Genomic DNA, 13005 nt, shown 5'->3' with positions numbered 1-13005 from the left:
CATTGTTTTATCTGGGCATTGAATTCTCGGTTTTAACCTTTCCATGCAATGCTTTCCCAGCGCAACCTGTGGAGAGAAGTTTAAGAATTGTATAAGCTAGGCTAAATGTGTGGATTTAAACAGAATAATAAACTGTTATTCCCAGGTTGCATCGATGTCACTGCTGCCATGGTTACAGAAAACAATGGAAGGTTTAAAGTGTTCTGGTGACTGAAGTTAGGCGGGCTACTTACCATTTGCTCTAAGCCTAATGGTTTGGAAACATCCCAACAAAATGAATGTAGTTAATGAGTAAAGTAGAAACTTTTACCGCATTTTTTACATTAAGAAATACTTTATATTAAATTGACATTGATAGTAATTAATTAGTTAAAAAAAACCATAGCACACACCTTGGACTGTGCGCTGATAGGCCTGGTGATCCGTGAGTCTGCCGTGTTTTTATGTACACCTGTCACCTTGGTCACACTTAACCTGGGTGGACATTATTTTGGGGTACATCAGGGCTATTCAAATCCTGTCCTGGAGGGCCAAAACACTTCTGGTTTTTGGTTCTACCTGCTAGTTGATTGCCTTCACCTGGCATCTCAGGTCTGAATCAGTCCCATATTATTAGTAGAATTGAATAGCCCTGGGGTACATAGTGCTGCTACAAGGAGAACACGTTAAACTTTCATCAATATATGTGTCTGTGACACATATATCTGGAACCGGTTCGACACCAAGGAACCAGTTTGACACCTCTGGTCTAGACTATCCATGTGATGGTGGTCTATTTTGTCTATTATAATCATGGTATTGATGTGTAGACTATCTATGTGATGGTGGTCTATTATAATCATGGTATTGATGTGTAGACTATCTATGTGATGGTGGTCTATTATAATCATGGTATTGATGTGTAGACTATCTATGTGATGGTGGTCTATTATAATCATGGTATTGATGTGTAGACTATCTATGTGATGGTGGTCTATTATAATCATGGTATTGATGTGTAGACTATCTATGTGATGGTGGTCTATTATAATCATGGTATTGACGTGTAGACTATCTATGTGATGGTGGTCTATTACAATCATGGTATTGATGTGTAGACTGTCTATGTGATGGTGGTCTATATTGTCTATTATAATCATGGTATTGATGTGTACACTATCTATGTGATGGTGGTCTATGTTGTCTATTATAATCATGGTATTGATGTGTAGACTGTCTATGTGATGGTGGTCTATTATAATCATGGTATTGATGTGTAGACTATCTATGTGATGGTGGTCTATTATAATCATGGTATTGATGTGTAGACTGTATGTGATGGTGGTCTATATTGTCTATTATAATCATGGTATTGATGTGTACACTATCTATGTGATGGTGGTCTATGTTGTCTATTATAATCATGGTATTGATGTGTAGACTATCTATGTGATGGTGGTCTATTATAATAATGGTATTGATGTGTAGACTATCTATGTGATGGTGGTCTATATTGTCTATTATAATCATGGTATTGATGTGTAGACTATCTATGTGATGGTGGTCTATGTTGTCTATTATAATCATGGTATTGATGTGTAGACTATCTATGTGATGGTGGTCTATTATAATAATGGTATTGATGTGTAGACTATCTATGTGATGGTGGTCTATATTGTCTATTATAATCATGGTATTGATGTGTAGACTATCTATGTTATGGTGGTCTATATTGTCTATTATAATCATGGTATTGATGTGTAGACTATCTATGTGATGGTGGTCTATCTTGTCTATTATAATCATGGTATTGATGTGTAGACTATCTATGTGATGGTGGTCTATTATAATCATGGTATTGATGTGTAGACTATCTATATGATGGTGGTCTATATTGTCTGTTATTATCATGGTATTGATGTGCTTTGTGACATGGTGCATTATCCTGCTGGAAGTAGGCATCAGAGGATGGGTACATAGTGGTCATAAAGGGATGGACATGGTCAGAAACAATGCTCAGGTAGGCTGTGGCATTTAAACCATGCCCAATTGGCACTAAGGGGCCTAAAGTGTGCCAAGAAAACATCCCCCACACCATTACACCACCACCAACAGCCTGCACAGTGGTAACAAGGCATGATGGATCCATGTTCTCATTCTGTTTACGCCAAATTCTGACTCTACCATCTGAATGTCTCAACAGAAATCGAGACTTATCAGACCAGGCAACATTCTTACTGTCAGACCGGCCCGTCTGGCACCAACAACCATGCCACGCTCCAAATTGCTTAAATCACCTTTCTTTCCCATTCTGACATTCAGTTTGGAGTTCAGGATATTGTCTTGACCAGGACCACACCCCTAAATGCAACTGCTTTGTGATTGGTTGATTAGATAATTGCATTAATGAGAAATTGAACAGGTGTTCCTAATAATCCTTTAGGTGAGTGCATATTGTCTGTTATAATCATGGTATTGATGTGTAGAATATGTCAGGTGAGAAACACGATGTTGTGGAAAATTGTTCCCCTTTTTTCCCACCAACAATTTCAAACAACTCAGGAGTTTGTGAATTCAAAAGTGGACTTTATTGACATCATAAAGCCATGCTGATCTGCAGAGCACCCGACTTCCAAACCTCGGAAAGACACTTTTATATCGTATGATTATACAATGAAATTAGGTCCTCCCATTATGATATTTTCTGGATGGATCCTTCTTGAATCTTCCATCAATGTTTCACAACCTTCTGGGACTCGCCCCCAAGCCACTATTCATCACTACAAAGCATATTCTCTGAAGTCAAGTGTTCTTTGATCTATGAGCTCACTCATTTTCCCAAGGCATTCAAGGACAAGCCACGGGTCATATTAATTAGACAATGAAGTGTACAGGTGACAGGTGTCATGTAGTAGGGCAATAAGTTAGATAAAGGAGTGTGAAGGACACCTGTCATGTAATATGTTAAGTAGTTAGATAAGGGAGTACGAAGGACACCTGTCATGTAATATGTTAGTTAATTAGATTAGGGAGTGTGAAGTACACCTGTCATGTAATATGTTAAGTAGTTAGATAAGGGAGTACGAAGGACACCTGTCATGTAATATGTTAAGTAGTTAGATAAGGGAGTGTGAAGGACACCTGTCATGTAATATGTTAGTTAATTAGATTAGGGAGTGTGAAGGACACTTGTCATGTAATATGTTAATTGGTTAGATAAGGGTGTGTGAATGACACCTGTCATGTAATATGTTAGTTAATTAGATTAGGGAGTGTGAAGGACACCTGTCATGTAATATGTTAATTGGTTAGATAAGGGTGTGTGAATGACACCTGTCATGTAATATGTTAATTGGTTAGATAAGGGTGTGTGAATGACACCTGTCATGTAATATGTTAAATAGATTAGGTCTGAGTATCATAATTAGACAGTGCTACTACCACAGTCTATCTCTAGGGGGCAGCAACATCCAGTGTTTGAAAAGTTGCTGCTATATTTACAATTGAGAGGATCATCAAACCTTGAGAGAGAGAGGTGGAAATAGAGCCACAAGAACCTCCCTGTCCAGTTGGCTTTTGAAAAATATGTATGTAAGTATGTATTTTGGACAAGATGATTTACTTCACTGACCAACACGTTGTAGTCTCTAGTCTTTGGACCCAATCAGGATAGTCTAACAGAACCATTAAACCTCTAGACCCAGTCAAGATAGTCTAAAAGAACCATTAAACCTCTAGACCCAGTCAGGGTAGTCTAACAGAACCATTAAACCTCTAGACCCAGTCAGGGTAGTCTAACAGAACCATTAAACCTCTAGACCCAGTCAGGATAGTCTAACAGAACCATTAAACCTCTAGACCCAGTCAGGATAGTCTAAAAGAACCATTAAACCTCTAGACCCAGTCAGGGTAGTCTAACAGAACCATTAAACCTCTAGACCCAGTCAGGGTAGTCTAACAGAACCATTAAACCTCTAGACCCAGTCAGGATAGTCTAACAGAACCATTAAACCTCTAGACCCAGTCAGGATAGTCTAACAGAACCATTCAACCTCTAGACCCAGTCAGGATAGTCTAACAGAACCATTAAACCTCTAGACTCAGTCAGGATAGTCTAACAGAACCATTAAACCTCTTGACCCAGTCAGAATAGTCTAATAGATGGTCTTTCTGACCTGTTACGTAACATAACAGCTTCTTCTCTTTCAATAATCTTCTACAAATGTTTTACTGGGGCTGTCTGTTTCTTATATGTCCACAAAAGCTGTGTTTTCAAATGGTGTCAGTGTCAAGACACTCTTTATCTCTGACACGCTTGTTCATCTTCGTCACATGTTCTTCATCACGTGTTCTTCATCACCTGAGCAACAGTAGAGTGTGATATTCGGACTACATTGTGATACAGGAGTGTTCATGTTTCTAGTTGACTAGTTAACAAACATTCCTCCATTTTTCTACTGTTGTAGAGGCCCTGTTATTTACTATGGTGGTATTTGTCAGATTACAAGCCTCTCACTATCATCCTTCATTTACAGAGAAATAACAGCAAGTGTGAGACATTACAGTGATAGATTGACGTCTGGTTAAAAGGGAGTGCAGTAGAGCCCAGTGTTAATGAATCATTCTCCTTTCTATTCTCATAAACAACAATGATAACCTTTCTGTTAATAAATATCAATCCCACAAAATTGAACTTTCATCTACACGACATGAATAGAGCCCTCAGTTTGCTAAACACAAGTGTCTGTGATATATATGTGTGTCCACCTCCCAGAGTGGAAAGGACTTGAGGTGATCCTGGATGACACCCTGACGTTCTCTACCCGTGACTCACACCTGAAGGTCCATGATCTATAACCTCCACAGAGAATAACTTAACTATTATACTCCCACTTCACTGTCACTCTCTGTCTTATTACACAAATATAATGTTCACTTCTTTATTTCACATTTTTGATCCAACTCCTTGTCTGTGAAATTCACTTCTAGCTTGTAAACTTTCATGAACATGTTCTTTCCTTGTCTTTTGCACATTACTTTGGTTACTTTTGGTCTACATGTCTTTTGTCTGACCTGTGTTATGAAACTGTGTTTCAGGTTCAAAATCACTAGTCAGAGGTTGTAAGGCTCTGACCTATTAGTCGTAAATCGAAAGAACCCAATGAAACACTGAAGACAGCCAACTGGTCTTAAAGAACCCAATGAAACACTGGACACAGCCAACTGGTCTTAAAGAACCCAATGAAACACTGGAGACAGCCAACTGGTTTTAAAGAACCCAATGAAACACTGGAAACAGCCAACTGGTCTTAAAGAACCCAATGAAACACTGGAGACAGCCAACTGGTCTTAAAGAACCCAATGAAACACTGGAGACAGCCAACTGGTCTTAAAGAACCCAATGAAACACTGGAGACAGCCAACTGGTCTTAAAGAACCCAATGAAACACTGGAGACAGCCAACTGGTCTTAAAGAACCCAATGAAACACTGGAGACAGCCAACTGGTCTTAAAGAACCCAATGAAACACTGGAAACAGCCAACTGGTCTTAAAGAACCCAATGAAACACTGGAAACAGACAACTGGTCTTAAAAGTTTAATCGGGGAGCTCTGATACAATTGGAAAAACACATACATTTTATACCCATCAGTAGACAACCCTGAATACTTCCTCATCCCGCCCTGTCCTATTTTTCTTCCTCCCTATTGGTTACATGTGCTAAGACTGTTTTAATGTGACACCTAGGCCAGGTTGCCCTTTGACCTTTTTCTACCCGGCAACGTACATGGAAAACAGGAAAAACGTGAATGAAATAAGAAAAAGTGTATAACATTTTTATCATCCTAAACCCCAGCTATTCTAGACAGTTCATCAGACAGTTCATCAGACAGTTTCTACTTTTAGTAACATTTTTGCTTACAGCCAGCGAATAATTGGAAACATCAGCATTTAGTAAATGTCAGTTCTTACACAAACCTTTATCTATGGGTGACATTAATTAAGGTCCTCACAAAGGTTAATCAAAGATAAGTCAATAACTAGATTCATTTAATATTGATAAATGCATACTATATTACAAATGTACCCAACATTGGGTTTGAAAGGTTTCTGTCTCCACCTGCAGGACATTAGTGTGTGGTGTTTTTCTGTAGTTTCCAGGAGGTGGCGATGGTTTCTGTGATATGTTTGTCCCTCATTAGTTTGGATGTTGTTAGGTTTCAGGGATAATACGGACACATAAGATAAGAGCAAACTGGACTCTTTAAAAACACCATGCGACAACCCTTAGTCAACTAACATCTCACGTGGTTGCACAAACTGTGCATACATAACAGATGTGACAGGACCTTTCAGTTTAGATGACTGTAACGTATTTCCAGTGTCCCAGCATAACAAAATACTATCCAAAATGTTTAGAGAACGTTCTCTCAGGAGTCCCATTGTCATGAACTAATGTTTTTAGCTGAATGTTCCTGTATCTCTTGAGGACATGTCAGTCCAGTTCTTGGTATGTTTGGTTAAATATTGGTGGAATATTCCAGGCAAGAGGTGCTAAAACCCTCTGCCTTTCTCACACATTGGTCTCTCTCATGGTAGAGATTCTTTAAATCGTCCAAGAGCTGTGTTTTTCCAGGAAATGAAGAGCGTTGTTGTTTTTCGGTCATGTATATCTCTTTACAAGTCACAGTATTTAGCAGATCTATAGTATACATGGAATCTGCTCTGGATTTGATTTACTTAATGACAAATATGTTGCTTTACTTTAAGATATTTTTGCTTTAGGATCTTTTTGTCATTTTCTGTACAATCAGTTGATTTTCATCCTTTCAAAAACCTTTTCAAACCAACTTTTGTCATATTGTTACAGAAAAGGATTTATTCCCATATTCCTCCAGACAGGTTAATATACAGCTCTGGAAGAAATTAAGAGACCACTGCACATTTTGGCACTGCACAAGGTTTTGAGTGAGTAACAGAAGAGTTAAAATTAAGAGGCCACTGCAAATTGGACACTTCTGTTACTCACACAAAACCTTGCTTTTCAAAATTTTTGGAAAGGAAAGAAAAAGGTGCAGTGGTCTCTTAATTTTTTTACCATCTCCTGTACATAGCCAACTCTTTGTTCTATATTCTGTCTCAGTTGTATAAAAATGTAATTGACAACATTCAGCTTCTGAAGACCTTAAAGACATTAGCTGTCATAGCAAGACCAGTTTATTTTTTTTATAAAAATGTGAATGTTTTAACTATAATACATTTTGATGTCTTATTTTAGATAGCTAAGTTGGTTGTGAATGTGTGAGGCACCAAACTTACAGAGTAATTCTAGTAGTAGAGGTCAATGGTTCTCTTAACCTCCATCTCAAGCCCAGCAATGGCTGTGAAATCATAATTTCAGGTTCAGGTGATTTGACCTGCAGACTGTGTTTTAGTTGGACCTACAGACTGTAATATACATGTGCTGGTCATAAAATTAGAATATCATCATAAAGTAGATTTATTTCAGTAATTCCCCTCAAAAAGTGAAACTTGTATAATGTATACATTCCTTCCACACAGACTGATATATTTCGAGTGTTTATTTCTTTAAATTTTGATGATTATAACTGACAACTAATGAAAACCCCAAATTCAGTATCTCAGAAAATTTGAATATTACTTAAGACCAATACAAAAAAATATTTTCAGAAATGTTGGCCAACTGAAAAGTATGAACATGAAAAGTATGAGCATGTACAGAACTCAATACTTAGTTGGGGCTCCTTTTGCCTGAAATACTGCATCAATGTGGCGTGGCATGGAGTCGATCAGTCTGTGGCACTGCTCAGGTGTTATGAGAGCCCAGGTTGCTCTAGTGGCCTTCTGCTCTTCTGCATTGTTGGGTCTGGCGTATCGCATCTTCCTCTTCACAATACCCCATAGATTTTCTATAGTGTTAAGGTTAGGCGAGTTTGCTGGCCAATTAAGAACAGGCATACCATGGTCCTTAAACCAGGTACTGGTAGCTTTGGCACTGTGTGCAGGTGCCAATTCCTGTTGGAAAATGAAATCTGCATCTCCATAAAGTTGCATGAAGTGCTCTAAAACTTCCTGGTAGACGGTTGTGTTGACCTTGGACCTCAGAAAACAGTGGACCAACACCAGCAGATTACATTGCACCCCAAACCATCACTGACTGTGGAAACTTTGCACTGGACTTTAAGCAACGTGGATTCTGTGCCTCTCCTCTCTTCTTCCAGACTCTGGATTTATTTATTTTTTTACTTTCACCAGAGAACATAACTTTGGACCACTCAGCAGCAGTCCAGTCCTTTTTGTCTTTAGCCCAGGCGAGATGCTTCTGACGCTGTGTCTTGTTCAAGAGTGTCTTGACACAAGGAATGCAACAGCTGAAACCCATGTCTTGCATACGTCTGTGCGTGGTGGTTCTTGAATCACTGACTCCAGCTGCTGTCCTCTCTTTGTGAATCTCCCCCACATTTTTGAATGGGTTTTGTTTCATAATCCTCTCCAGGGTGCGGTTATTCCTATTTCTTGTACACTTTTTTCTACCACATCTTTTCCTTCCCTTCGCCTCTCTATTAATGTGCTTGGACACAGAGCTATGTGAACAGCCAGCCTCTTTAGCAATGACCTTTTGTGTCTTGCCCTCCTTGTGCAAGGTGTCAGTGGTCGTCTTTTGGACAGCTGTCAAGTCAGCAGTCTTCCCCATGATTGTGTAGCCTACAGAACTAGACTGAGAGACCATTTAAAGGACTTTGCAGGTGTTTTGAGTTAATTAGCTGATTAGAGGGTGGCACCAGGTGTCTTCAATATGGAACCTATTCACAATATTCAAATTTTCTGAGATACTGAATTTGGGGTTTTCATTAGTTGTCAGTTATAATCATCAAAATTAAAATAAACACTTGAAATATATCAGTCTGTGTGGAATGAATGTATACATTATACAAGTTTAACTTTTTGAATGGAATAACTGAAATAAATCAACTTTTTGATGATATTCAAATTTTATGACCAGCACCTGTAGTTAGACCTACAGACTGTACTATAGTTCAGAGTCATGATGGAATCAAGAGCATCCTTGGGAAGGACAAGCTTGTCTCCAAGGGCAAAACAAAGGTACTGAATAAACATCTTGATATCATTATCAGTTTTTGTTGTATTTCTGACTATTTCTATGTTATTAGTAATTAACTTCACTATCTCTGTAAGTTGTTTTTTCTCCAGCATCTCCAGTCTGCTCTCTTTTAAAAGTTGGTTGACAATGTGTTCAAATAGCCACTTGTTATGGTAATTTTGAACTAAGGTACATTTGAGAAATGCCTGTCTTTCCATTTGGCTGAGATGTAGATCTTTACTTTGATTGTGACACACATGTCTGTATAATATCAGAGGATTAACAGGTATTTGGGCCATGTCCTCCTGCCTAGAAGAAGGGTGTCAGTCTTTTGTTCCTCAGGAATGTGGTCATTGGGGGGAGTAATGTCAGTTGGCCCCTTTGGGTAAACACTACAGTAAACATTATGGCAGGAAGGATAAGGTGGGGGAACATAGAATTTGCAAAGGGAATGTGTTTGATTGACATGAGACAGATGGCAGCATCTTACCACACCCCTTTTTCCTATGTGATATATACTGTTATATGAACTATATTAAGTTAGAGACTATTCACTGTTACTTTGTAACCTGCGTACTCTCTCCTTGCAAGTATATTAAACCGTTTATTGCGCAATTGATTTCTCCTGTCTTACCTACCATTTTCAAAGAACTGTTTTGCACTTTAGAAATTGCCATCGCACACTCCTTTAAAAACTGTTCCTAATTTACTTAGTCAGTATTTCTTCATATAGACCTTATAAAGAAAAGGTCCGGCCTTTGACAACAGCTCACTGGGATGATATCCTGTTCATAGATTAAAAAAAAAAACACAATGATTATCAATAATTTGTTTCAATTCAGCAAACCCCAATCAAATATCATTTAGCTAAAATTGAATTTTTTTACATTTACTTTCTTCAATAAAATAATTTACATGTGTTATTGACTGATAAAGCTCCCAAAGCCTTTAAACATGTCTAGGGCCATTAAATCCATACACAGTCTCTGGTGGGCATTTCCACTCCTAAATGGTTTTTGCATGATGGTAATATCCTTCATTGTAGAAGAACATATAGTAGCACAGCTAGTGATATACTGAATACATAATGGAGGGTAAACTCTGCCATTTACACTGCTAGAAAGTCACACTTCTTGTCATTTTCCTAAATGTTTTTGTCTTGAGATATGAGGATTGGGCATTGTCAGATATTGCTCTTTCTAAAGACTTTGGGTTTGTATCAGTCATGTGAACTGGTACTGAGACAACTGAACTAGAGACCTGCCTGGAAATGGAATTTAAAAAATAATTTTTCTAAAATGAGTCTACTTACTTGTAGTGAGGGATGTTGACACAGGTTTACTTTTCATTCCATTGTTCATCACAATCCATACAGTGACAGAGTACTCAGTAGCAGGTCTCAGATCAGATAGGGTGATGCTGGTTGTAGATGTGGTAATGATTTTTGGTTCTGTCCCTGGACAGTGGTAGGAGATCTGGTAATATGGATGGGTTTGGTCCAATCCTGGTGGATGTACCCAGTTGACAGTAGCTGATGTGGTGTCCACTGAGACAACAGACAGGAGGAGGAACAACTAAGAAAATACATGACTATCAGTGTTACAGTAATACATTATAGTAAAAGACAAATGTCACATCCCTGATTCCAAAAAAAATGTGATGCTGAGTAAAATGTAAACATTTAAAACAGAATGCAATGATATAGAAATAATTGAAACCCTTATTTCAGCAAGATGAGGACAAACCACATTTTGCACATATTACAAGAGCATGGCTCTGTATTAAATGAGTCTGGGTGCTAAACTGGCCTGCCTGCAGTCCAGACCTGTCACCCACTGAAAACATCTGGAGCATTATGAAACGAAAAATACGACAATTGAGACCCTGAAATGTTGAGCAGCTGCTGACATCTACCATCTGTATGATAAAGCAATACAGTTCTAATGGTGTTGGTAAAGGGTTATAATAGCAACAAGACATCACAGGATGTCTACTATATTGGTCATATACCACACCCCTCATGTCTTATATCTTATAGTTACTGGTAAGGAGATAATGCTTAAATACAATGAATCTATTACCTGTGCAGATGGTAATAGAAACAGGTTCACTCTCTTCCCCATTGGTCAGGACAGTTACAACATCAACAGTGTACTGTGTGCCAGGTTGCAGGTTTGAGAAGGTCCAGTAACACCCCTCTGTATTCACTGCATGGGGGTCGGTTCCTGGGCTGCTGTAGGATATGAGGAAACGCTGTGGGACTGTCTCCATTCCTTTACCCTTGGTCCAGTGGAGACTGAAGGAGGTGGATTCCACATTATCAACCTTTAAGTCTCTGGGTGGGACCACTGAAACATAAAGATTAATAAATAAAATAAATCTAAGTACTGAAGATACAATGTATGCCAGTAAAACATGACTATATCCAAACTCTTTACCTGTGGTTAAAGATGTAGAAATACATCTGCTTAGTTGACCATCATCTCCCTCTGTGGCCACGGTGAACAGGTACTTCTCACCAGGTTTCAGGCTGGTGATTTCAAGATGACCTCCTTTCACTCTTGAGGAGATTTTCTCCCTACCACATTCCCAGGTCACTCTGAACTTCTGTGGTCCTTCGGCCCGCTGAGGAGAACTCCAGCTCAGAGACACAGAGTCAGATGTCAGCAACTGGGCCTGGATGTTCTCAGGAGGACCGACCTCTGGTTAAAAGACAATGGGAGAGAAACAAAATGACCAAAAAACACTTAAATCACAAACTCAGACTGTTAATATTATTCATATGCTTCAAATTTTATTTAAAAATCCTTATTTAATTATCCTACAATATACACTTACCATAGTCTGAGGTCAGAATTTGGTTTTTGTTTCTTTCAAAACTCTGAGTAAACAAAGCAAGACCCAATTAATCTGAGAAATAAGAGGTGGATTTTGACACATAGAGCCCTTGTAATCATGGACCATTTTCACATCATACAATGAACAGAAGATCCTGGTAACTACCTGTATTTCTGATTTCTTCATCTGATCATGGTATGTATCATGTCCTCCGTGCTTTGTGGCTGAACAGAGACTACAGATAAACATCTGGTCTGTCCTGCAGAACACCTCCAGAGGTCTGTGATGCTTCTGACAGATTTTCTCCTCCAGGTCACCAGTCACCTCTACCAGTATGTGTCTCTGGAGTTTAGGTACTGTGTAGTGCTGTCTAACGTGGGTCTCACAGTAGAATACAGAACAGCTTTGACAGAACTTCACAGCTTTGACCGAAGAGCAGACTTCACAGAGCACCTCTCCTGGTCTGATTGTATGTAGGGGAAAAACACTTTAATATGTATTAAATTGATCAAAACCATATACCAACTGAAACAACAGCCTGATTGCATAACACAGCAGAACAATTGATAACTGGGTCATTATGATGTGTGTTTATATCTTGTCATGAGGTGAGCAATATTATTACATGATGACAGGGATATACTGAAGCTAACATCTGGTGAAAAGGTCATTCTCACCCTTTGAAATTAATAGGTTGCTCCATTGATTTGTCACTTTTCATTGACACATAACCAAAGGAAATAGACTCTGCTATTCCTGGATGGACTCTGCAAATAGCACAAGAAATAATATGACATTTCACAAAATCATTAAATGCTATTCTGACAATCCAAGGTAGACTATAGCATGTTTAATCTCACCCTTCATTTTGCAATGAGGACTCGGCTATGAAAGTAGTAGGGTTATTTTGAGATTTGTCGCTCTTTATTGATGAGTAACCAGAGGATATAGACTCTGCTGTCTCTGAGAAGACTCTGCAAATTATACAACAGTCACAGTTCAAATGTTGTAAATATTCAAATAAAATTCAGTATTTTGTCTCTTTCATCCATAACGCAGCACAGC

The 13005-nt window shown here is 38.5% G+C and overlaps 1 protein-coding gene across 1 annotated transcript; it reads right to left on the bottom strand.

Annotated features, from left to right (window-relative positions):
- Positions 1-11081: 11081 nt before the first annotated feature.
- Positions 11082-12627, bottom strand: LOC109615165 (fibronectin-like). Its single transcript, XM_034290925.1, has 6 exons — positions 12618-12627; positions 12106-12403; positions 11941-11983; positions 11541-11804; positions 11184-11450; positions 11082-11095 (listed from the first exon to the last, which is right to left on the bottom strand). Exons 2-6 carry the CDS (start codon positions 12187-12189, stop codon positions 11082-11084), a joined length of 672 nt encoding a protein of 223 aa, XP_034146816.1. The 5' UTR covers positions 12190-12403; positions 12618-12627.
- Between the last annotated feature and the right edge of the window lie 378 nt (positions 12628-13005).

This window comes from Esox lucius, chromosome 25 (genome assembly GCF_011004845.1).
Source record: "Esox lucius isolate fEsoLuc1 chromosome 25, fEsoLuc1.pri, whole genome shotgun sequence".
Lineage (NCBI taxonomy): Eukaryota > Metazoa > Chordata > Actinopteri > Esociformes > Esocidae > Esox > Esox lucius.
This window is presented reverse-complemented; position numbering and strand designations above follow the sequence as displayed.